The 25,736-nt window shown below is 38.6% G+C and overlaps 2 protein-coding genes across 2 annotated transcripts; both read right to left on the bottom strand.

Annotated features, from left to right (window-relative positions):
* Positions 1 to 14,585: 14,585 nt before the first annotated feature.
* Positions 14,586 to 20,138, bottom strand: LOC115973343 (COBRA-like protein 6). Its single transcript, XM_031093604.1, has 6 exons — positions 19,774 to 20,138; positions 19,576 to 19,655; positions 17,277 to 17,736; positions 16,565 to 16,718; positions 15,627 to 15,904; positions 14,586 to 15,076 (listed from the first exon to the last, which is right to left on the bottom strand). The coding sequence occupies exons 1-6, from the start codon at positions 19,829 to 19,831 to the stop codon at positions 14,793 to 14,795; spliced, it is 1,314 nt and encodes a 437-aa protein (XP_030949464.1). The 5' UTR covers positions 19,832 to 20,138; the 3' UTR covers positions 14,586 to 14,792.
* A 2,576-nt stretch (positions 20,139 to 22,714) lies between these two features.
* Positions 22,715 to 25,076, bottom strand: LOC115973348 (cx9C motif-containing protein 4-like). Its single transcript, XM_031093608.1, has 2 exons — positions 24,953 to 25,076; positions 22,715 to 23,095 (listed from the first exon to the last, which is right to left on the bottom strand). Exons 1-2 carry the CDS (start codon positions 25,036 to 25,038, stop codon positions 22,990 to 22,992), a joined length of 192 nt encoding a protein of 63 aa, XP_030949468.1. The 5' UTR covers positions 25,039 to 25,076; the 3' UTR covers positions 22,715 to 22,989.
* Between the last annotated feature and the right edge of the window lie 660 nt (positions 25,077 to 25,736).

Below are 25,736 nucleotides of genomic sequence, written 5' to 3'. Positions count from 1 at the left end.
TAGTTGTACTTATTCTATAATATGTAATATGATAATGAGACATGAGATTGGAGGGATAAAACTTGAGTTTTACACCATATCCTTATAGAATTTAATCTCTTACAAAATATTTAGGTTTGCCCTCACATTGTTATATATTCTAAAAAGTATAAATTTAACCATGTAATTATGATTGTTTTTAATTGTATTTGTGCAACCCCGTACATATACATAAAATTACAAATTAGTAATTAATAAAAACCATGTCTTTTGCATATATGATGGCAGTGATAAAACCTAAAGGAATGTCCAGAAATTATAATATCACTGGTCTTGTGGGTTTTCAACAAAGTACAGTTAGGAAAACATACCAAAAAAGAATAAAAGAAATCAAAACATTCCCAAAAAAAAGATTTTTGGATGAAACATAATAGGTAAACAACACTTTTTATTTGGGACAAAATTTAAGTACAACCCTTAGGTGTAATATATTTAATTCCCTAAATGTATTCAAATATATGATTATGTTGTAATGAAGTATAAATAGTATTATCTTTTTCAATGACAGTTACATCCAAAGCAGCTATTTGAATTTAATCAAGAAACTTAATATATTAATTGTAACTAAATTTATTCCTTATTTCAGAACCACATAGACATGGATGATGAAACTACGCAAATGCAAAGATCATTTATAAGAAGGATTTGAAGTAGGAGCTAATCAGCCCATTAGGCTTATAATGTGCATTAAAAGTGTGTTTGAGAATAGCTTGTTCATGAATTCCTTACCTCTTTGTTCTAAGGTTCATATACTCCACTGTATTAAATTTGAGAGAAATGTCTAATGTACAGACACAAACTTTCTTCATCTGTAATATCTCTCCTTTTAATGGATGTATTACAAGGTTTCTGTTTGCTTCTTTCACTAGTTTGTCCATTAAATATTTTCCACTACTCATGTCCTTTCTAGAGGAGGAGCGGCCTCTCTCACTTCTCCTATTACTTGATTTTTGAGGTTCTAAATTAGGTTAAAATTTAGATTATGTGAATTGATTGATTTCATAAAGGAAAGATACAAGGGTAGAATTAACATTTACTTTCATTTTATTCTTATGCTAAATTGCAAACTACACCCTAAAGTTTAAGAGTGTTTGAATTTTACAACTTGAAATTTTGTTCATATTTTCTATTAAGTGTCATTTAAATTTGTCACAAATGTTTAATTTGTCCAATAAAATGATGTCACATAATTTTTTAGACTAAAAAAATAAAAAATGACAAAACATAATAAAAATGATGTTGCATCATTTTATTGGAGGAACTATACATTTGTGGCTAGCTTACATGACGCTTAACGGAAAATATGAACAAAGAGGTTGCTAATGCAAACGAAATAAAATTTAAGGGGTAAAATTCAAATTATAAAACTTTAGGGTATAAAATCCAAACATTTTCAAATTTTAAAGATGTAATTTTGCAATTTAACCTTATCTTTATATATACTTTGAACAATAAATTGTTTTTACTACTTTTTATATATATATATATATATATATATATTAAAACTTTACTTTCTTCCCTTGATATTATATGTGTATATATATATATATATATATATATATATATATATTCAAACTTTACTTTCTTCCCTTGATATTATATGAAACTTCCTCATTTGCTCATCTGTTAATAAAACTTTGTTAACTTACTTGACTAAAACATTCCAAATACATTGGGACTCATTTTAGTTTTAAAAATTTGTTGAAGTGTTTTCTTTGAATAACCTTGGCTAATTTAGTTATGTTTTTTAAGCTATGTATGACTGAAAGTACGTAGTAGCTAGATAGCTCACATTGGCAAAGAGATTGGCATAGATAGCTCACATTGCTATTTATCTATAACGTTTCTCTTTATTTGTTGTCAAAATTAAAATGTGCTCTCTTTTAAGTTTTAAGTGTGCAATGCAGAGTAAATTTAACTAGTGATTTGTAACATCTGCAATAGCTTGAATTCTCTTTTACCAAATTCAATAGCTTTCCGACATCATTTAGTAGTTGCAATTTAAATATCTTTTTATAGGGTAGTACTTTTGGTTGAATAAATTGCCTTCTAACAATGGGAATGTTATTCATACGCATTATCTAAAAACTATTCTGACAAATACTCTGAAAAAAAATGCCTCTATAAATAGGTAAATTGGCTAGTTCCCATACATTTATTAACTGATGATGTTGAAAATTTGTCACCAATGGGTCACACCGTGCTCGCGACTCAAAATCGAACCTGCACGACAAAAGCGATCGAGAGAAAACCTTTAGAGAGCACCGGTATGGGGCCGGCCTAACACTCTCCGAAGGTCAAGTCAGAATTCGTCCTTCCACTTTCTAAAGCGTTAGAGAGGGGTCAATTAATCTTACCTCGATTTGTGAGAATGTCGGCCCTTTTATAGTGGTGGAGAGGTGGCTCTTTACCTCCAGATCTTTCCAATGTGGGACTATAGTGGTGGAGAGTAGGCTTTTCTTCTAGAACTCCATATCTTTCCAATGTGGGACTCTGATACCAATCTTTTCAGGGCTTTACTTGGTCATTTCGGATTATGGGCCCTCAGCGATGGGCCTCCAAGGCGCGCAGGATCACCTCTACATAGGCCCAACAGTTTATATCCGTCAGGCCCATTAAGGTAGGCCCGTCAGGACTCATATTTCATCATCTTCAGTTGCCCCCTTCACCCCAATGATCCATCCGCTTCTAGGTCAGAGGATCAATGGGGTGACGATCACAAAGTACGAGCATGACGGGTATTTTAATGACGGAATGAGATCCGTGAGGCTAAGAAAGTTTACACTAATTGTCGGATTCATAAAAGATAAGATGACGGTTCCAGACGGATCAACCCGTCAGGAGAAGACTCATCAAGTTGATGGTTACATGAAGGGTTCAATTTGTTGAAGTGTACTGATAGGTTATCAGCATTTATTGAGCATGACACGTGTCAATCTCTAAGTGGCCGTTGTATAGGATCGAAGCGTCGCTTCGTCTTCCGTGCATCTCCTATATATATATAAGGCGCCTTACTACCATTTTCACAATTTTTACCCTGAAAACGACTGTCAAAGCGAAACCGTCAACCTTGTCAGAGCACCCCGTCGTGGTCGAGAATCTACCGATTATAACAACCGTCACCCCTAATCCGCCAAGTGTGGTAAGTACTTCAATACATTATCAAGTACATTTCCGTCCATGCATTGTTGTTAGGCTTATTATACCCGTCAGTGATTACAAACCCGTCAGTCTTAGGTTTTATCGTCAATTGTAGGAAATGTCTAGTGCGTCAAGTAACCAGTCGGTGGTTCGTGACGGGACGGAATACGAGAGTGTATACCCGTCTGGTCATAAGGACCAAGAGAGTCCCGGCGAAGATAGGAGTCCGTCCGCCTCCTCTTCGTCCTCTACAGATGAGGATGTGGAGATAGTTGAAGTAGATGGTTCTGATGACGACGGGAATCAGGCACTGGAGTCCGTTGTAGGTGCTGATGGACTGAGGAAGTTCATCATGTTGCCAGAGTGGACAGTGCATAAGTTCACATCCGTCATCAGGGAGAAACATTTCAGCACTTTTAGAATTAACTTCCAAATACCGGACTACGTTTCCATCCGTCTGCCCCATGTGTCGGAGAAGTGTTACTATGAAGGGGTAGAGGGTGTCGGGATTTACGAGCAGGCGTTGAAGGCAGGACTCCGGTTCCCGCTCTCTACACTTCATAGGGAACTTTTGCATTACCTAGGGCTGTCCGTCACACAGATATCCCCTAACGCCTGGAGAGTCTTCATAGCCATGGAGATTCTTTATGGTGCATGGTCGAACGGAGAGAGGAGACTGACGGTACGTGAATTTCTTCACAACTACCGTCCAGATGAGATCTCTGGGTCAAGGGGGATGTATAGCTTTGCTAGTCGGAGCCCCTTGTTGAAGGTGATCTTTGAGACCCCAGACTCAAATAGAGACTGGAAGAGTCGTTACTTCTTCCTGGAGGGTAGCAGATGGATGAACCATCCAGGGGAGACGGAGTACCTGCCCGTTGACACAACCTGGGCAGTGATAAACCAATTGCGTATGCACCCGTCTTAGTTTTGTTCTGCTTTTCATATCCGTCCATTTTTATGTGTATATTCTGATCGTCTTTCTTTGTAGGTAGACGGCGCCCGCAAGTTAGCCTTGAGGAGTTCAGTTTCCTTGAAGAGATTTGCAGAAAAACTAAGCCGGAAGAAAGGACCTGGGCCAAGTTAGTGAATCCAAAAATAATACATTGGTATTGTGACGGTCCAGAACCTACTCGCGAGGCCATTGCATACGACGAAAGAATACACAAACGTGAGTCCGTCAACTTTCACTCTTGAACTTAGCTTTTAATGAGTAAAAATCTTAATCCGTCCTGTATTTGCAGAAATGGACGACGCCAAGAGAAGGGCGATGATAAAATCACTAGCCTTCGAGCAAAAGAAGACGGGTGAAGTTGTTGTTCCTAAGATGCCGGGGTCGTCGGCTAAGAGGAAGCAGCCGCCAAAGTCTGACCGTCCATACAAGCAGCCAAAGGTTTCCTTGGAACCTGTTGTGGGCTTGATGGCTGAAGGTGTTAAGACCGTCACCCAAGCCAAACATGGAACCGGTAAGGGCTTAATGCATGCCCCACCCGTCAACGAGGAGAAGCCCCCTTCCCTTCTCCGTGACGACTCGAAATATGCCTTGGAGAAACTTTCGTCGATAATTTCCGCAGAGGATTATGAGGATCTGGGGAATCATTCGACGGAGGCAATGGGGGAGACGGGTTTATTCGCTGTTGGACAGGTAACTGTTTTTTCTTACCAGTTTACATCCGTCATTGTATGCCCGTCCACTCTTTGCTCTCAATCTAACACTTTGACTTTGCCTATTTCAGTCCTTAGTTATGATGAAGGGTTTGATGGATCGCTGCCTCAACCGTGAAGCGGCTCTGGAGCGTGTACGGACAAAGGCTGGGCAGACGGAGGAGGAGCTTAGCCAACTGTACAAGTGGAAGTCCAAAATGGAGCAGAAGTTTGAACTGTCTGAGAAGACCAGGCAAGAGTTCGAACAGAGGACGGAAGAAGCTGAGAAGGCCTTGAGGGGAAAGGAAGATGAAGTGAAGGACCTGAAGAAGAAGCTCTGTCAGGCCAAGGAAGATGCCGTCAACGAGTATCGCGACTCAGAGGCATTGTTGAAGGAGCTCGGGGGATCATTCCTTCAAGGCTTCGACGATGCACTCCGTCAGATAAAGAAGGCCTACCCAGAGCTGGACGTCTCCATGATATCCGTCAGCGACCAAGATCAGACATCTGCTTTGCCCGTCGCTTCAGACAACACGGAGGACCTCTTTGGAGACGAAGCAGCTCAGGGTGACGGAGAGTCCGCTATGCCGAAGGAGGTTCCTGTTGCCGACGCCAAGAAAGTTGATTAAACCCTTGTAACTGTTGAGGAGGATCCATCCCCTTTTTAAATATTTTTAGTACTTTGTAAACGGTTTGTTTTAAGTTTGCTATTGTATTGAACAATGTTTTTCTTTCATAATATGCTTCTTCATTATTTGTATCCGTTTAGGGATTTTCTCTCCGTCTCCTTGCATATTAAGGGTTAATTTGGACAAACTGTTCTGTTTATCCGTCCACTCAAAAAGTTTTCCTCAACTTTAATCGGACCCGTCTATGACGTATACGATATACTATCCGTCCATTTTTATGGATAGTTTTTTATCAAGTCGATGGTCCGTTCACCTTGTGGTGGTTATACCGTCCACTTTATGGACTTATTAAATTATTCACCGTTTAGGTGATCCGTCCACTTTGTGGAGGCTATACCGTCCACCTTATGGACTTGTATAATTCTCTCCGTTTTGGTGATCCGTCCACTTTGTGGAGGCAATACCGTCCACATTATGAACTTGTAGAATTACTCACCGTTTTGGTGATCCGTCCACTTTGTGGAGGCTATACCGTCCACTTTATGAACTTGTAGAATTACTCACCGTTTTGGTGATCCGTACACTTTGTGGAGGCTATACCTTCCACTTTATGGACTTGTATAATTCTCACCGTTTTGGTGATCCGTCCACTTTGTGGAGGCTATACCGTCCACTTTATGAACTTGTAGAATTACTCACCGTTTTGGTGATCCGTCCACTTTGTGGAGGCTATACCGTCCACTTTATGAACTTGTAGAATTACTCACCGTTTTGGTGATCCGTTCACTTTGTGGAGGCTATACCGTCCACTTTATGGACTTGTATAATTCTCACCGTTTTGGTGATCCGTCCACTTTGTGGAGGCTATACCGTCCACTTTATGAACTTGTAGGAATTACTCACCGTTTTGGTGATCCGTCCACTTTGTGGAGGCAATACCGTCCACTTTATGGACTTGTATAATTCTCACCGTCCCGTCCACTTTGTGGAGGCTATACCGTCCACTTTATGGACTTTTAACTAGCATTCGTTAACTTTGAGGACAATTGTAATGACATCCAAATAGAAGAAGATCATAATTATATCTAATTATAGGGATGCGTAAAGGAAAAGTGCCTGCCCCCTTGGGCTTAAAAAAGGCACGACAAGATTGTAGCAAGAGAAGCACAGTTTAAAGAAAAAAAAACTTATAAATAGTTAATAAAGGCCAAATGGAAAATTGGTTGTCGTTCGCCGTGTTACTGTCACTGGTAGTATCTCCTCAAATGCTCAGCATTCCATGGATGCGGTAGCTTCTCCCCCTCTGTAGTCTCCAGGTGGTATGTTCCTTTCCTTTTCCATGCCGTGACTCTGTAAGGTCCTTCCCAGTTGGGGCCGAGTTTTCCCTGTACAGGGTCTCTAGCTGCACCCATGACCCTCCTGAGTACCAGGTCTCCTACTTGGAAGTCTCTGTGTCGGACCCGGGAGTTGTAATGTCTGGCCATGCGATCCTGGTATCTTGCGATCCTTTGCTCCGCCGCCGACCTTACCTCATCTATCAGGTCCAGCTGTAGCCTCATAGATTCGTCGTTCCTGCCTTCGTCATGGTTGTGAACCCTGTAACTTGTGAGGCCAACCTCTGCGGGGATGACCGCCTCACTCCCGTATGTCAGTCTGAATGGCGTCTCTCCTGTCGGAGTCCTCGCCGTTGTCCTGTATGCCCATAGTATGCTCGGTAATTCTTCGGGCCATATTCCTTTTGCCCCCTCGAGCCGAGTCTTGATAATCTTTAGCAGGGATCGGTTCGTGACTTCAACCTGGCCATTGGCCTGAGGATGGGCGGGCGATGAGTAGTGGTTTTTTATTCCTAGTTGTGTGCAGAAATCCCGGAAGTGGCCGTTGTCGAACTGCCTCCCGTTATCCGAGACAAGGACTCTAGGAATACCAAACCTGCATACGATGCACCGCCAAACAAAACTTCTAATGTTCTTTTCTGTAATGGTGGCCAAGGCTTCCGCTTCTACCCATTTTGTGAAGTAGTCAATACCCACTACCAAAAACTTTAGCTGCCTTACCGCCGTTGGGAAAGGTCCCATGATATCCAGTCCCCACTGAGCGAACGGCCATGGAGCCGTCATAGGGGTCAGCTCCTCGGCTGGCTGTCCGATAAAATTGCTGAACCTCTGGCATTTGTCGCAGCTTTTAACGTAAGACTCGGCATCCTTCTGCATGGTTGGCCAGTAATACCCAGCCCGTACCAGTTTGTGCACCAACGATCGCGATCCAGAGTGGTTCCCGCATATTCCTTCGTGTACTTCCCTCATTACGTAGTCTGCCTCCTCAACCCCGAGGCACCTTAGGTAAGGGCGGGAGAAACCTCTCTTGTAAAGAATGTCTTTTATCAGGACGAATCTTGCCGCTTGGACTTTCAGCTTCCTCGCTGCCTCCTTCTCTTGTGGCAGTAACCCGTCCCTCAAGTATGAAGTTATCTGGGTGGCCCAGTTTCTTTCAGAGCGAATCTCCTGCACATCGTCGGGGTCTATTAGTGGAGAGAGTTGAGCAAAAGAAAGTACATTACCCGGTGTCGTCACATGTTCTGCTGAGGCGGCTTTGGCTAGCCGGTCGGCGAGCTCATTTTCTCCCCTGGGGATTTGGACGACCGTCGCTTTTAGCCCGTTGACTCTTGTCCTCACTTGATCAAGATATCTCTTCAACCTTTCCCCCTTGCATTCGTAGTCTCCGTTTACTTGATTGGTCACGACCTGAGAGTCGCAATGGACGGCCACACTTTCCGCTCCGGCAGCCTTGGCTAGGTCTAGTCCTGCCGCCACTGCTTCGTATTCTGCTTCATTGTTGGTGATGGGGAAGTCTAGACGGACCATACATTCGATCTTGTCTCCTTCGGGTGACCGCAACACTATGCCGGCCCCTCCAATTCGCCGATTGGATGACCCGTCGGTGTAGATGCTCCACTTGGGGGGTTCCTCTGCCCCATTGTTCTCGTCACGCGTAAACTCTGCTATGAAGTCGGCTACAACTTGTCCTTTAATGGCCACACGCGGACTATACTTGATATCAAACTCACTCAATTCTATTGCCCACAGCGTCAGTCGACCTGCGGCTTTAGGATTACTCAGTGCCCTTCGCAAGGGCTTGTCGGTCATTACGTTCACGGTATGGGCTTGAAAGTAAGGTTTGAGCTTGCGAGCCGCCGTGACCAATGCGAAAGCGAGTTTCTCCATAGGTTGGTATCTTTCTTCGGCACCGCGGAGTGCCCGGCTGGTGTAGTATACAGGCTTCTGTGCATTACCCTCTTCTCTAATCAAGGCCGCGCTGACGGCGACAGGGGAGACAGCCAAGTAGAGGAAAAGTTCTTCACCGGGTTGCGAGGGGCTCAATAGTGGTGGTGAAGATAGGTATGTCTTTAATTCCTCGAACGCTCGCTGACACTCCTCCGTCCACTCGAAGGATTTCTTTAATGTGCGAAAGAATGGCAAGCACTTGTCCGTGGCTCTCGACACGAATCTATTTAACGCCGCTATCTTGCCGTTAAGGCTTTGTATCTCCTTCACATTTCTCGGGGGGGCCATCTCTACTATGGCTCGGATTTTGTCCGGGTTAGCCTCAATCCCCCTTTGGGATACCATGAACCCTAGGAATTTACCTGCCGTTACGCCGAATGCGCACTTTCCCGGATTGAGTTTCATGTTGTAGGATCGAAGCGTACCGAACGTTTCCTTTAGATCTTCCAGGTGGTCTTCCTCCTTCCGGCTCTTTACCAGCATATCGTCGACATAGACTTGAACATTCCTCCCGATTTGCTGCGCGAACATCTTGTTCATTAGCCTTTGGTATGTTGCCCCTGCATTCTTCAGGCCGAATGGCATTACTTTGTAACAGAATAGTCCTTGGCTGGTCACAAACGAAGTCTTTTCCTGATCGGCCTCGTGCATGCGGATCTGGTTATAACCCGAGTAAGCGTCCATGAAGCTTAATAATTGGTGTTGAGCCGTCGAGTCTACCAGGACGTCGACTCTTGGAAGGGGATAGCTGTCTTTAGGGCACGCTTTGTTGAGATCGGTGAAATCCACGCACATCCGCCACTTGCCGCTCGCTTTCTTCACCATTACCACATTCGCCAGCCAATCGGGATAGTAGACTTCCCTGATGAAGCTTGCCTCTTGGAGTTTGCGGACCTCTTCCGCTATTGCTTGGTCCCGTTCCGGTGCGAACACTCTCTTCTTTTGTCGGACGGGTGGAAATGTGGGCAATACATTTAATTTGTGTACCATGACCGAGGGATCGATTCCTGGCATATCGTCATGGCTCCAGGCGAACACATCCTTATTGCTCCTCAAGAAAGCTACGAGTTCTTGACGAATTGCGGGTTTGGCATGCATTCCGATCTTGGTTGTTCTGTCCGGATTGGAACTGTCAAGAGTTATCTCCTCCAGCTTCTCTGTGGGTTCCGCCACCGTTCGGTGCTCTTCTATGTTCAAAGCCTGGATTTGGTCTTGCATCTCCATCATAGCTACGTAGCATTCTCGTGCGGCAACTTGACTTCCGCGTAGCTCTCCTACCCCATATTCCGTTGGGAACCTGATCATTAGGTGGTAAGTTGACGTTGCCGCCTTCCACGAGTTGAGCGTAGGCCGTCCAAGAATAGCATTGTAAGCGAACGAGCAATCGACCACCAAGAATGTCACGTTCCTAGTTATCTGTTGGGGGTAATCTCCTACTGTCACCGGTAATGTTACCGAGCCCAAAGGGAATACCCTACTCCCTCCAAAACCAACGAGCGGGGCGTCTGTCGGTATTAGCAGCTCCCTGTCAATCTTCATTTGCTGGAATGCTGGATAGTACAAGATGTCGGCCGAGCTTCCGTTGTCGATCAGCACTCGGTGCACGTTGTAGTCTCCTGTCCGCATGCTGACGACGAGGGCATCGTCGTGTGGATGATGTAGGCGCTGTGCATCATCTTCCGTGAACCCGACAATAGGGACTTCTCTGTCTACTATCCTTGGCACTCTGCCCGTCAACTGGACATTCTGTACCATCCGAAGGTATGTTTTGCGAGCCTTCTTTGACGATCCGGTCGCAGTAGTCCCTCCGATTATCATTCTTATGTCTCCTATTGGGGGTCTTGGTCGCTCGTTTTCTCGGCGGAGTTGTTGCTCCTGCGGGGGTTGATCCGTTCTCCCCTTGTTGACGAACTTCTGTAGCTTTCCTTGTCGGATAAGGGCCTCGATTTGCTGCTTCAAGTCGTAGCAATCGGCCGTGTCGTGGCCGTGGTCACGATGAAAGCGGCAATATTTGTCTCTGGACCTTTTGCTGGGGTCACTCTTCAGCTTTCCTGGGAACGTCAGGGACCCTTCATCCTTAATCTGCATTAGGACTTGGTCAATCGGCGCGTTTAGCGGGGTGAAACTTGCGAACCTTCCGCCCATGGGTTTTGGACGTCTGTCCTCCCTTCGGTCTCCCATCCTTCCTTTCTTCCGCCCCTGGTCCTGTTGAGAATCCTCCTGTCTGTCTCTTTTCTTGGGTCTATCTTCTCGCGATAATAGTGCGTCCTCAGCGTTCATATATTTGGTGGCCCGGTAAAGCACCTCCGACATGGTCTTGGGGTCGTTTTTGTATAGGGAGAACAAAAACTTACCCCCCTTCAGCCCATTCGTGAATGCTGCTACCAATATCTTGTCGTCGGCTTCGTCGATCGAGAGCGCTTCCTTATTGAAGCGTGATATGTAGGCCCGCAGCGTCTCCTCCTCTCGCTGCTTGATGTTCATTAAACAAGCCGTGGATTTTCTATACCGATGTCCTCCGATGAAGTGCGTAGTAAATTGAGCACTTAGTTCCTTGAAGGTGCTGATGGTGTTGGGTGCTAGTCGGCTGAACCAAATCCTTGCTGCGCCCTTTAGGGTTGTAGGGAAGGCCCTGCACATAATCGCGCCTGCCACTCCCTGAAGGTGCATCAGGGTCTTGAAGGTCTCTAGGTGATCTAGGGGGTCCTTGACTCCGTCATAACTGTCCATACTCGGCATGCGGAACTTATTCGGCAGGGGGAAGGAGTTGACGGCTGTTGTGAAGGGCGAGTCAGTCCTGTTGACAAGGTCGTCAAGATCACTTGACACTCGACCCTTGAGAGCGTTCATCATTACATCCATCTGTTCCTTAATCGCCTGCATCTCCACGATGATGGATTGGGGAGTCGTATCCGTCAGGGTAGGGATGTTAACGTCCCGTCGCACTGGTCTGCTCGGGGCGTTACTCTCCTGTTGTCCGTCCTGATCTCTCCTTTCAGCGCTGGTCCCCTCCTGATCCGCTCCTTGGTTATTGACCGCCGCAGTCTTTTGGTTCAGTTGCTCTTCTAGGTCGTGGTTTTGTGGTTTTGTTTGGTTAGGCGCTCCACTGCTGCGGCGAGCGTCCTGACTTGTTTCTCGAGGGCAGTCGTAGGGGTTTCTTCTTGGACGTCATGCGTGGTTGCCATTGAGCGCGTGAGTACCATGTAACTCTTTTGTCTAGGAAGCGATGAAGTGCCACACCGATTTCCCACAGACGGCGCCAACTGATGATGTTGAAAATTTGTCACCAATGGGTCACACCGTGCTCGCGACTCAAAATCGAACCTGCACGACAAAAGCGATCGAGAGAAAACCTTTAGAGAGCACCGGTATGGGGCCAGCCTAACACTCTCCGAAGGTCAAGTCAGAATTCGTCCTTCCACTTTCTAAAGCGTTAGGGAGGGGTCAATTCATCTTACCTCGATTTGTGAGAATGTCGGCCCCTTTTATAGTGGTGGAGAGGTGGCTCTTTACCTCCAGATCTTTCCAATGTGGGACTATAGTGGTGGAGAGTAGGCTTTTCTTCTAGAACTCCATATCTTTCCAATGTGGGACTCTGATACCAATCTTTTCAGGGCTTTACTTGGTCATTTCGGATTATGGGCCCTCAGCGATGGGCCTCCAAGGCGCGCAGGATCACCTCTACATAGGCCCAACAGTTTATATCCGTCAGGCCCATTAAGGTAGGCCCGTCAGGACTCATATTTCATCATCTTCAATATATATAAATATATATATCTGGGATACTAATTTTTTTTAAAACCTTAATTATATTAATTGTTATTTATATTATTGAAAGAGGGTACTACAGGCAGATGAGACAGAATTCCTAGGGTGAATGATATAAGATATGGGGGTTGTTGGGAAATAACATATGATGTCGGTTGAGCAGGTGACAAAACTCAAAAGTCTTGGTCCTAAATGCTATATACTTAATGCAGTGCTGGGTCTGGGTGGCATCCACTACATCACCATTAATATATATGGAGAAATTTTTTAATGTCCCCAACATATCCTTGCTGGCCGATTTTCCTAACTATTTATGATGCCAATGCATTTATAAAGTCAGCTTGTGAATTATTTTATTTTCTTCTTTCTTTCTTTTTTTCTTTTTTTTTTTTTTTTTTTGAGGAGAAAAAAAAAGTCAAATTCAATTTGTAGCAAATTATTTGACACGTCCTGATAAATGTTGAAGCTTTGTATGATCGTATGCCCTACGAAAATAATGGCTTTAATGGATTAGTAGAACAGTTAATTGTATAAGTTTTAACTTCAGCATCATAGTATTGTAACTTAATTGGCACAGTTCAAATTTTCATAACTTAACTATCAAATTATTTGAAGAGGAAATGGCTAAATAGGCTCAATTTTTAAACTATGTAACCAAATAGTTCTCATTTCAAACTATCTAGCAAAATACCACTCTTTTGGAATTCGACATTGTTAATGTTGAGTTTTGATTGAAACTCGACATTAGCAATGTCGAGTCTATGCATATTTTTAAGTGGAATTCCACATTAGCAATGTTGAGTTCTAAGCAAAATTTAAAATTAAAAAAAAAAAAAAAATTAAGTGTCAAAATACGCATAAAACTCGATACTTTTAATGTCGAGTTCGGCTTGAAACTTGACATCAGTAATGTTTAATATCGAGTTTCAAAACAATGGTATTTTGCTACATAGATTGAAAAATAGATTGTTTAACTATATATATATAGTTTAAAAATTAAAACTATTTAGCCACTTTTGCCATTATTTCAGCATCATTTTTTTTTGTATGTATCTTCTTTAACTTTGTTGATTGATTTTAATGCTTGGAATATGCTCGCTTTGCTTTGCCTTACTCCGAATCTAATATTTAAAGACAACCACAACTACAAAGATGGACGATAAAAAATTGAAAAGTCCCTTCAACTTTCTCTTTTCTTTTAGAGCAATAAGCATATACCTTTTTCACTTGTCTTAATCTGCAATAGTTTTCGATGAAAAAGAAAATGTTGAACGCTATCTAAATCGTCAAAAACGAATATAGGAGTCTATGGAGTGGAGGACACTGTAATGGTTTTGGAAAATTGCTCTTGTAGTGCCATTCCTTTTTACCCACTTTATCAACTATTATCTATTGTATTGGTTGGCAAATCATTATTTTAAAAGGTCTTATTAATGAGCGTTTTTTGAAAATTGTTAATAAACAATTTAAAAAAAGTTTTGATACAATTTTCATGAAAAATATAAAAAGCCGTTAAAACATCAATTGTTTTTTTTTTCCTTTTTTATAAAAAATTTTTAAAAATATTTCATAAACCAATATTTTTAAGACATCTGTAAATTTTTCCCTATTTTAAATGGTGATTATCCACCACCCACTTGTTAGACAGGATGTACTTCCTAAAGCCTTAGAAATTAGAACCCTTTTAGGGGTGGGGGATCGGGTTCGAGTAGTAGTGTAGGATTTTTTAGCATAACTAAAAAAAATCATTATTTAAATGGTTTGGTCGCATTAAAATCTGGTTTTGAATATATTTAAGCAGTGAATGCCTTACAGGACTTACCATGTTTTACTCCACTTAGGAAATTTGCTAGTGTTTAAAACTTTGAATTCGCCACCACTTTTCTGTTTTTGTCCAAGATTAGTAACCTAATTCACCCACCTTTAAACAGCAGCAATCATGTCAGGAACATTCTAAAGTAATTTACTAATTTGTACTCCATCCTAGAAAACTAGAATTATCTTTTAAGGAGTAAATGTAAATGAAAATCACTCATACAGTTCAGAGAATTCTGTGTTGTTTCCAAGAGGACAAGTGGAATGGTGAATCAGAAATCTACTTGTATACAATATAATAAAAAACTAATTATGTCTACTTGTTAATACTGCTATTCTTCAATGATAAATCATACCATGTCTACTTGATCTCATATTTTTGGTTTCAAAATTATGAGCTAAAGTGATACATTAGGAAATGAATATATATATTTATAATTATAAGTCCTAATCTCTAATGCAAGACACCTATTGTTCAAAGCACCAGTACTATAAGCAAAAACAAAGAGAAGAAAATTAGGGAAGGCTTTTCTGTGACACTATGACCACTGTTAGGGAGCCTAGGGTATTCATCTGGAGGAGGCATGACACATTCATCACCATTAAAAGAAATTTTTCTTGGGAAAGTCCATCCTTCTCTGAAAGTAAAAATACTTGGATCTTTGTTTAGTAGCATCTCAGTTTGTACATTTCCACTTGGTCCTGATTGAAGTAACATGTCATTGTAGTACTTAATCCCCCAAAACATCCCTGTGTCATCTGAAAAATATACCAAAAGACTTCATTATGGTAAGGGAAGAGGGGGGGAAGAAAAGAAAATAAAACAAATACAATAACTGGGTCACTAAATCTTAACTTCATTACACTATACTAAGTAGTACTACTAAATCTTGACTGCTTAAAAGCCTCAATGAAGCTCATGTAGTAGTATTAGTTATTAAATATAATGTTGGTTCCTAAACTTTAGCATATGAATAATTTTAGTCCTCAAAGTTTAAAGTGATGGCTTTTAGTTTTAGTCCTTAACAAAATTAAAAGTGATCGTGCTTTTAGTCCCTAACAAACTTCAAATGATTAAAGGAATCATTTTTAGTCTATAACAAACTTAAAGTGATCCATTTTAGTCCCTATTGTATTTAATAGAGTGATCACACATCATTTTTTTTAGTTTGACAACGTCATCTAAGGGACTAAAAGTGATCACTTTAAACTTCAAGAACTAAAATCGCTCATGGCTTAAAGTTTAGGGACCATATGTATTTAAGATATAATAATAAATTAATAATGGCATGGTTTTGGTTTGACTTACTAATGCTTCCATACGGATTAAGGGGCAGATAGTTGAAGCTGAAAACTTCAGTGACATTTCTCAAGTTGGGGTGTAGCACCACCAAGTTCCACTGGGAATAGTTTTTAACATAATTAAGATTTGTGATAGTGATTTTGACTCGCCAGTACTCTCTGTAACTTTCTTTCACATGCCAGTGCACCTTTATGGGGCACATGTGGTTAGAACACCTCACCAAAGGTTGTGGTTCTTCATCATTTGCATGTGGTAGCTCCAACAAGGGAGGAGTTTTATCAGACCTGCAAGTCGGGACAAAATGGAAACGGGTACTTTGAAAATGAAGGAAGAGAAGGTGGTATAATAAAAGTCATAAGAAATTAAGGTGCTTGGAAGCAACTTGAAGAAAAGACACTTGGAAAGTTGAAATGGTCATTGAACAATCATGTCTCACATGTCCAAATTGACAATATAACTACTAGACAAAAAAAGGAGGGGAAGAAAAAAAAACTATTGCACTTTACCCCCGACCCCCTAAACTATGGAGTCCAGTTCAATTCACCACAAACACAATAAAATCAAGCAACCAACCCTGATTGATTGATAATAAGTAAAATGCCCCTACCCTTAACAATTTTCGTTAAAATTTTGAAATTTACGAAAACTGTTAATAACCAGAGGTATTTTGCTTATTACCAATTATTAGGGGTGACAATGCTTGACTTCATAGTTTAGAGGGGGATTAAATTTGACCCCATAGTTTAGGGAGGGGTGGGAAAATTGCAATTAGCCCAAAGAACTATTTGAATCTCTTCCCCTTCTCTTAATCAGATTGCTTAGGAACTATATTACCAAAATAATATAAAGTTAATACAAATATGTTAGTTTTGCCTTGTTAAACTTCTATAGATGTTGTTTCCAAGCACAACAAGAAATATATTAGAAAGAGAAGGAGGGCTTACTTTACACATTTTGTTCCACCTAGTCCTTCGCAATTACAGCTGCACTGGGGGCAAGGAATAATGGTACTATTGTAGAATGCAGATAAGGAAACACAACATTTTGGAGTAAGTGATGCTTGAAATTGCGAGTAAATACAGGTTACATTCCAAGTCTCTAGCATAAACCCAAAAAATTATGTCATGAACAAGTAGAGCATCATTAAACCATACAATATAATCTCAAATAATATAGCAATTTCAGAAATTACTTATCAATGATAGTACCTACACATCCTTCAATCAACATACTTGAATTCTATTTGTTTTGACTGACAAAGAAAGGAAAGGGAAGATTGGTATTGGATGTTGCAGTCTTGCAGATACCATTATCATAGTGTATTGTAAAGAAGATGTACAAGACAACAAGCCTATAAATTTAAAAAAAATAAAAAAAGACTCGGTTTTATCTGGAAAATATTTTCCAGGATTAATAGATATGGTATTCAATAGAAATTATTTTCCCAGGATTCAATAACTGATTGGAGTAGAATGTGATTGTCATTTTCACCAAAGGCAATGAAAATGATGTGCCTATTTGGTAAAACAGTTTCAAACTACAATTTTTTTAAGTGCAATTTTTTAAAACTTCATTTTTTTCTACATACAACTTTTTCAATCAACCTAACTTGCAAAAAAAGTTATAAGAAATTTTTTTAGAAACTTCAATACTTACCAAGAGCTTGTGTTGATCGACGGCTTCCATCTGCCTTGAACTTGCTTGGTGGAACTTGAAATGGATCTCCACAAGTATATCCAGGAACACCTAGGTTGAAATTTAAAGGCATGGAGAAGCGATTGCCTGTATTGTTAATAGTAGCTTTATTAACATTCATCCTAAAAGCAGCACCATACATAGTTTGGTCTTGTGTCATAGAGGTTAGTACCCCTCCCTTGCAACAATTGTTAAACTGCTTGTTATATGGTGCTCCTGGCATGAGATCAACAATCACTGGCTGCTTCTCACAACAATGTGGAAGTACTCCACCCTTAAATCTAGAGCAATTTCCTTGCTCTGTGGCCTCTGCTCCCCATATATCCCATATTGCCTCGTCGCTTATCCACGTCCAACTCAATTTCCAACCAGGCCGGTCCACATGCCGGAATAATTGGAAGTTGTAGAGTGATACCCTTACCTACAAATGTGGAAAATAAATTGTTACATATGAGCCAATTACCTCTCTTAAACTCCATAAAAATGGGAGCTTAGTGCACTAGGCATGACCTTTTATATATGAGACAAAAAAGAATGATGTTTCGGTGCACATTATGTTGATGCAGGAGCAAAATTTGAGAAATATGCAGTATGCTTTTCAAATACTAGTTAATCAACATCTTAGCAAAGCAAAGATTCTATCACATACAACATCAAATAAAAGCTAGGACAAATAACAAAACAACCAAATATATAATCTACGTGGCTGATATATAGTGTGATGACATTATAGATATGGTATTCACATTCTCCTCCAATCACATAATTCAACAACTAGTTAAGGCCTATTAAAAAAATTTTAAGTTAAGTTCATGCACTTTTTGGAGTAAAAGAGGAAGAAATGGTTTAAGGTGAAGCCTTAGCATGGCTAGAAACCACTAAAATGGTGTCAACAATCCTAATGGCTCAACAAGTTTGAATTACCACTTGTCCCTAAACAAAGCTCGCAATTGGAAATGTCCTTTAGTCCAAGTTCTTGAATGTTGATGTAGATTGGATGATCAAGCATACTATAATTTTTAATAGTTTATGTAATTTTCAGAATTCTAGATTTTAATGTTTTCCTACTCAAATTAGAGTGCAAATATAGTAAGATATCAATGAAAATCTCTTCTTATTTTTATGAGAATTGCTAGTGTCACAAAACGTTTCACAATTTTTGCCATGTAAGTGGTGGAGAATTATTAGTGGGTCTATGGGGGTCCACATCTCCACCACTCACAATTCGCCACATGACAAATTATGATAAAAGTTATGAAACTTTTTGTGGCACTGGTATTTCTCTATTTTTATTTGGTAATCAAGTTTATGTTACCTTTATACTATAGCATGAAATGAACTTTTTTGGTTGAATTTTATAAAATACTTAATATGGAATTTTCTTCTCCCTTGTCTACTAGCCTGAAGTAAGTATTTGATAAAATACTCATGGCATGTCGATTTACGAAAATAGCCTAATGAAATCCCTTAAAAGTTAAAACCCTCAACATTAAAACTAAATTATATATTCAAATTCAAAAATAATTTCAATTTCAAATTCAAAACAAAATCTTAAAAATAAATTTAGTTTTAATGCTCCCTTCAACACTTCAGCTCCCACGTGCCATAATATAACTTGACAAAAAAATAATCATATAATTTTCCTTTTAATAATAATAATAATAATATTGCTCAGTTTGTTTGCTGTGATTTGATCTAAAAAAAAAAAAAGAGATTGGAGCAACGAGCAAGATGAAACGTGCACAATGTTTTGGGGCCTCTATTATCTCACCAAACATGCCTCTATTAATAGGTCTGAATACATCCAAAAAAAAAAAGAAGGTCTGAACTCTAAAAGACTGTATAATGCCCTAAGTGATATGATGTGGCGCACAGTGATTGGACAGAAAATCAACAGCAAAGAGTAAACTACTATGGTTATGCCTCAGCTGATCATTTCCAAGCAGACAAAAAGACAACAAAGTACTATCACAAATCACATGAAGGCCAAGTCAAAGATATTGCTCATATCAAAAACAAAATTATTTATTAAAAAATAAAAAAAATTGTTATGGGAATGGGGATGGGACAAGAAAACCAGCAAAGTACAAAGAATGAAAGAATAACATCTAATCTTTCTGCTGCCTAAACCTAAATAATGGCTCTCTATCAAGTCTTAACAATCAAAAAACACAAAGAATGCACAAATAAGTGAAATGAAATAAAAGAGAATATATGATAGTAAATCATTAAAATAAAATATAATTGAAAAAAAACTTACATCATATGTTGCATCATTTTGAAGCATGAGATCCCATGTAATGGTTATATTGGCATGAGGATCTAATGGATCATACCCATCTGTACCTCAATCAAATTTGAAAAAAATTAAAACTTAACAAAGAATCTCATTTCATTGATAAAACAAACAAATAAATATAAAAACAGGAAAAGAGAAAAAGAAAATTCAGGTACTTACAAGAAGGTGAGATGGAGATAATGAGAAAGAAGAAACTCAAAATAAAGACAGTACCCATTGACCTTTGATAAGCAAACAAAAATGGGTTCCTTTCCAAAACCCAAAACAAAGTTTTTAATTCTCCTTAGAATTCAGTGCCAAATCATAAAGGTGGTGACACATATATAAAGAAACTCTTCAGTCCTCAGTCTTCATACATGCATGTTTGTTTGTCACTATATCACTCTTATCACTAATGAAAAGAAAGTGAGAGAAATTAAAGGAGGTGACAGAAAGAAACTGAAGTAATGTAGGGTGTGACTGTGGACTGTTTATGTCAGTATCACACTGTTTTATTTTCTCTCTCTAAAACAAATTAGGGAGTAAATTACAATTAATGCTGCCAGAATTGGAAGCTTAATAGAGTAATTAAAATTACGTATGTCAATAGTTGAATGAGTGTTTACGCATTCAAAGTTCACGCGTTTTGTCATCCGCGGCATTTTTGCCCGTTTGACTCTCTCCCTCCCTCTCTCATGCAGTTTTGTTTGTGTGTGTGTTTTTTGTATTTATAATTTTATATTCTCAATAATATTATAATAGTCTGACATTTTTTCTCTTAAAATAATTGTATCTGCTATTTTTCCTCTTCTTTCGTTTTTCTTTTACTAGACTTTTTTTCTACTAGACTTGATGATAAATGGGTGTGACACATTAAAATTTCTAATTAATGTTATAATATATATATATATATATATTTATATATTATGTCTGTTTGCTACTCAAACTAAAATCTAGAACTGGCAATACTTGAAGACCAGACCAGAGGCGCCATGGTCCATGGGGCTCATGCTTAATGCCTTCCACGATTTTTTTTTTATAATTTTAAAAAATGATTATCACGTATAAATTTAGAAAATGTGAAAACTCCTCCCAAAATGAAATCCAGTTCTACTAACGCAATAAAAATAAATCTCAAACTTGATTGTGTTTGTTTTCACTATTTAAGGTCAAGTCACCAGCTTTTAAAAAAAAAAAAAAAAGTAAAATTCAAATTCAAATAATTCTGTGCATGACTAATAGTCTAATACTATGACATTTTTATTTATTTATTTAATATATACAAATGACTTATAATTCTCGATAACAAAAAACCGTGTTCTTCTTTGCCATTTGGATGAACTGGAAACACAGGAATAATGTCGTGTTTCAAAACCGGCCTATGGCAGGTAGTGGAGGCATAGTTCGAAATGAGGTAGGAGGATGGATTGGTGGATATTCCAGAAACATTGGGATCTCTACTAGTTTTCCTGCAGAGCTGTGGGCCCTAAAGGATGGGTTTATTATGTGCAAAAATTTTCAGTTAACAACTGTAGATATAGAGCTTGATGCTAAATCTATCGTTGGTCTTCTTGCTAATCCTCGTTATTCTAACAATGTTGCCTTCCCCATTGTGGATGACTGCAAGCAGTTGATTTCCCATATTCCCCTAGTCTAGATCAGTCACTGCTATTGTAAAGCTAATAATAGGTGTGCCAATGTTTTGGCTAGATTGGGTGCAAGACATGATAGGGACTTTATTTTATATGATAGTCCGCCTGTTGATATTTTAAAGCTTATGAGCTCAGATTCTATTGGTCTGTATTATGACAAGCTTCGTCTTGAACCTGTTGTTGCTTCTTAGTTGCTGTTAATGCATTCCCTTTTTCATCCAAAAAATAAAATAAAAAATAAGATTGGGATTCCATCTAAGGACTGGAAAAGCAATAATCTACCAACTTATTTATAGTACCCAAAAAAACTAAGTTTTGAAATAAAATGGAAGATATTTTCTAATGGACTCTTTGATTCGATGATTAATGAAAATTAAATAAAGATTGTGTGACCTTATCTCTTTGAATCCACCAATCTGACATGGGTTTTGGGAAGGCTAACGACCTGTTTTGCATTTGATTGTCATCTTGGTGTCGATTAATAGTTGAAAATACAAATTCCGAAAACAAGATAAAGCTGTTGAAATGCTGAAGGCAAAAGTATACTTGTTTAGTTAGTTTTTATTTTTTTTAATGAGCAAAGTACATTAGTTAATACTTAAAAATTAAAATACGTGAAATAAAATACATTTAACATTTTTTTTCTTTTTTGAGAAACTTAATTACTTGTTAAATTTGATTAAGGAAAATGGAGAAAATTTGTTGCAACCTTGTATGTAGCAATTGTTGCATTTAAGGTAAGGTGACAGTCAAAGAAAAGTGACAAGTGTCCAAGAGTCATGCTTATCCTAATTATGGGATAAGCATGACTCTTGGACACTTATTAAGTTCCAAGGATATTAAATGAGAAGATGTCTTGTTAGCGTGGTATGACCATAAAAGGGTGTGAATTTGTTAAGTTCCAAGGATATTAAATGGGAAGACATCTTGGTATTGACTGGGCATGTTAATTCTAGTCCTTTAGCTATTTTGACTGCCTTTGGAAGTCCTAGAAAACTAAAAAACGTGGGAACTTGATTATATTAATTTTTGTGTTGTTTTTGAAGTTGTAATTATGATTTTTACCTATTCTTGGAGGGTTGTTCCAAGTATATATCTGGTAGTACGAATTTTAAAGAAAACAGATTGGTATTCAGAAAATTATTCTCCTTGTGAGTCCTATGATCCTCTTGGTTCTTAAAAGAACTCTTGAACTTATCAAGTTAATATTGTGGCGTTCAAACAACCAAACTTATCACCTTTGATTCTTGAGAGATTCTTAGGAATTCTTGGTGTGGCATTTCAATTCTATCGTAGTCTTGGTTTTCATCTGGTTAGGTGACGGGTCAAGGCTCAACAAATCTTGTCTACACGATCTTGGGGTTCCAAACCATCATTGTTATTGGGTTTCATCACAATTGTTGGTGAAGTTCATATCACTTATTATAAGAGATATATTTAAAAAATTGGGGGAAGGAAAAAAACCCAAGTTCTAAAATGATGCATATTTCAATAGTTAGTAATACTAATCCCCATCTCATAATTTCACTAGGTTTGTTGAAATGAGAGAATTATGCTACTGTTTTCTTCGCCTCTCCAATCAAGCACTGCATTTAGTTTGGAATCAGCTTCTCCAATGAGCAATGCTAACTCCAAAATTTCAATAACTGCATCCAGTGTTTTCATTCTGCAGCATTTGCCCAAAACATGGCAGAACAAAGAGCTATATTAGCCATTATTGTCTAAACTTGTCTGGTAAGAACTTTTACTTGGGCTTCTGCTTCAAAAGTCCAGAGACAGAAGCACAATGTGTTGATTTGTATTCACATTTCTCGCAACAGGACTGCAGCAATTCAATGACTTTAAGGCACCTACACCATTTGAAAACACTGCTTAAATAAACAATTCTTAAAAAGGAAAGAAAATATTGCAATGGCATCAACATTACGCAGATTGAGATTTCAACTGAAGCTTTAACATCTCCTTACATAAAACCACCTAGAATGGAATCTAGAGGTTTAAGGGACGCTCTTGACATATAAAAGAAAACCAACAGTAATTGCTGATACATTGTATATAGTGTCAAAGATAACTCTCAAAGTTATAGAAAATGGTTACAGTGCAAAGTATTAACAAATGATAACAAAGATGGATGCAGGTCTAAGATTTGTTGGAATGAGTTGTGCTAAAGGCCATGAGTCTTCTTTTATTAGTATTATTCTTTTCCTATTTTTCTGTAAAAGCTTCCTACTTGGTTTGAAGTTCTTTTAATAAGATTTCTATTATATTGAGGAACCCCAGTCTTCGTAGAAAAAGGATTGGGAATATCCAATATAAATGTATTCTTTCAGAATTTGAAGAGAGATGAGTTCAATGAATGCCCAGTAACTTTAAAGGTGTAAATTGCCTTTTCGTTCCTATGTGGCATGGTTGTTTAAGGAAACCTAGGTATGATGGCCTAGGCTGTTTCTTTGTTCTTCAATTCATTGTTTAATACCAAACAGCCATCAAATTATTTTAAGATTCAATTTTTTTTTTTTTTTATAATCTAACCATCCCTAAGTCCTTAAACATCAGACCTCATTCAAGAAGCCTTGATGAACTTATCAAGAAACCTACTTTAGTGCCAAATTCCCAAAGATCCTACATCAAATTGGTATTAGAATTTAGAGCCTGCAACGATTTCTGCTCTACATTACAACTCAAAAACATCTGCAATCCAAAATAACTGTGAAGGTTTAGAAACACAAACCCCACATATTGCATTACCTCATACATAAAGCAGAAACAGAGTCAAGCCAATAAGAGAGTTGCAAGAGTGTTTTGACTTCAGAATAGAATCAATCATGATGGATTTATGTGACCCCAATTGTGCAATATGCCGGCATATCATGAGAGGAGACTTCAATTATGGATAAGCACACAAATCAATTATAGTAAACCCCATTTTGCCCATTTGTGGTATAGGACAAGTTTGGTCTGCTAATGGTTTAGAAAGTAATCAATTAATCATAAGATATCATCAGATAGAAAACCCGTGCCTAAAGTTGCCACCTTTCTAAATCACAGATTATAAAGTGTCGAATTTTTTTGAAGCACATGTTTACTTGATCCTCAAGCAATGAATCACATTTAGACAAGCAAGCCAAGTGACCAACCATGGGTAAAGCTAAGGAACAGCCTCACCACATTTTAAGTTGGTTGCAACATTTAAGTTGCAAAAGCCCATCGACTATCGAAGCAACTCTACCCCCAATACAATTACCCTTCACAACTCCATCTTAAGGATTTCCTTGTGTATCACGAACATCAAATTTGATTTTAGTTAGAACTGATTTAACATCTGGTCTAAATATCACAGACAATCTCTAGTCTTTCCAAAATAGTAATAACATAAATCATCAAAGCACAGAAAGATTCAACCATTGAAATCAATATAAATCATCAAAAATTTTCAAAGCAATTGAATCAATATTGTAAGCCATAATTGCCTAAATCATCAGAATCCACCAATTCATCACTAAAAGAATTTTCATATTAAAAAAAAAAAAAAAAAAAAACAGCTACAAGTTAGGAACAAAAACCCACCAAAAAACCGAGTTATCAAAACAGGACAATTTTTTTATTTCTCAAAAAAAAAAACTTAAATTTCTCGCATACTTTCTCAGCAACCAAACAGAGGTTGACGAATACATAAATATAAAAATAAAAATAAAAAGAGAGCGTACTTTTGAGGGAGGAAGTTGTTCTTGGTGAGACAAGCTTGGATGTCGCAAGCTTCTTTCTTGCAAGGCTCTTTGGTTGCCTGTGCCATTCTCTCTCTCTCTCTCTCAATCTTTCTCGGGTCGTTTACGCTATTTAGAATAACAGAGTCTAAGATATAATAGTTTGACACAACAGGCGAATACGGTTTGCCGTTTTTTGACATATCCATTTTTTTTTTTTTCCGTTAAATCAAGATACTAATTAATTTTTTTTAGACGCAAATAAAAATTGTTTTGCTTGCTCATAAGTCATTAGTCATTGTTTTGTTTGGTCATTACTAATTGATTAAGGGATTTGGAGTTCAATTTTCGCTTACACCAAAAACTGATTGATATCTTGATATAATGATAAAAAGTAAAATTATCAGAAATAGATTGAAACTCTATTAATAATTTCAAACAAATTATTGCACACTTAGTATTTTTTTGGAAAAATATAATATTATTTTTATTTTATTGGCCAATATAATCATATGCAAAATTTAATTATAAAGCCTAATATATTGCACATTTGCTTTGCACCCAAAGTTCAAGGATGGAGCCACACTAGGGCCCATGGGCCTGGCCCCCAAAAGTTGTAGGACAAAATAAATATTTGTTGATATATTAAGGCCTAATTTGAATTAAGCCGAAGGAAAATAAAATTTGACCCCCTTCCACAAATTAACCTAAACAACCACGATCACGTCAAAAAAATTAAGTTTCTCTCTAAAAAAAAAAAAAAAAGGAAAAAAAAAATTTAACAAAA

This window comes from Quercus lobata, unplaced genomic scaffold (assembly GCF_001633185.2).
Source record: "Quercus lobata isolate SW786 unplaced genomic scaffold, ValleyOak3.0 Primary Assembly Scq3eQI_310, whole genome shotgun sequence".
In the NCBI taxonomy this organism is placed as follows: Eukaryota; Viridiplantae; Streptophyta; class Magnoliopsida; order Fagales; family Fagaceae; genus Quercus; species Quercus lobata.
The sequence above is the reverse complement of the archived record's forward strand: the minus strand, read 5'-3'. Positions and strand labels throughout refer to the sequence as shown.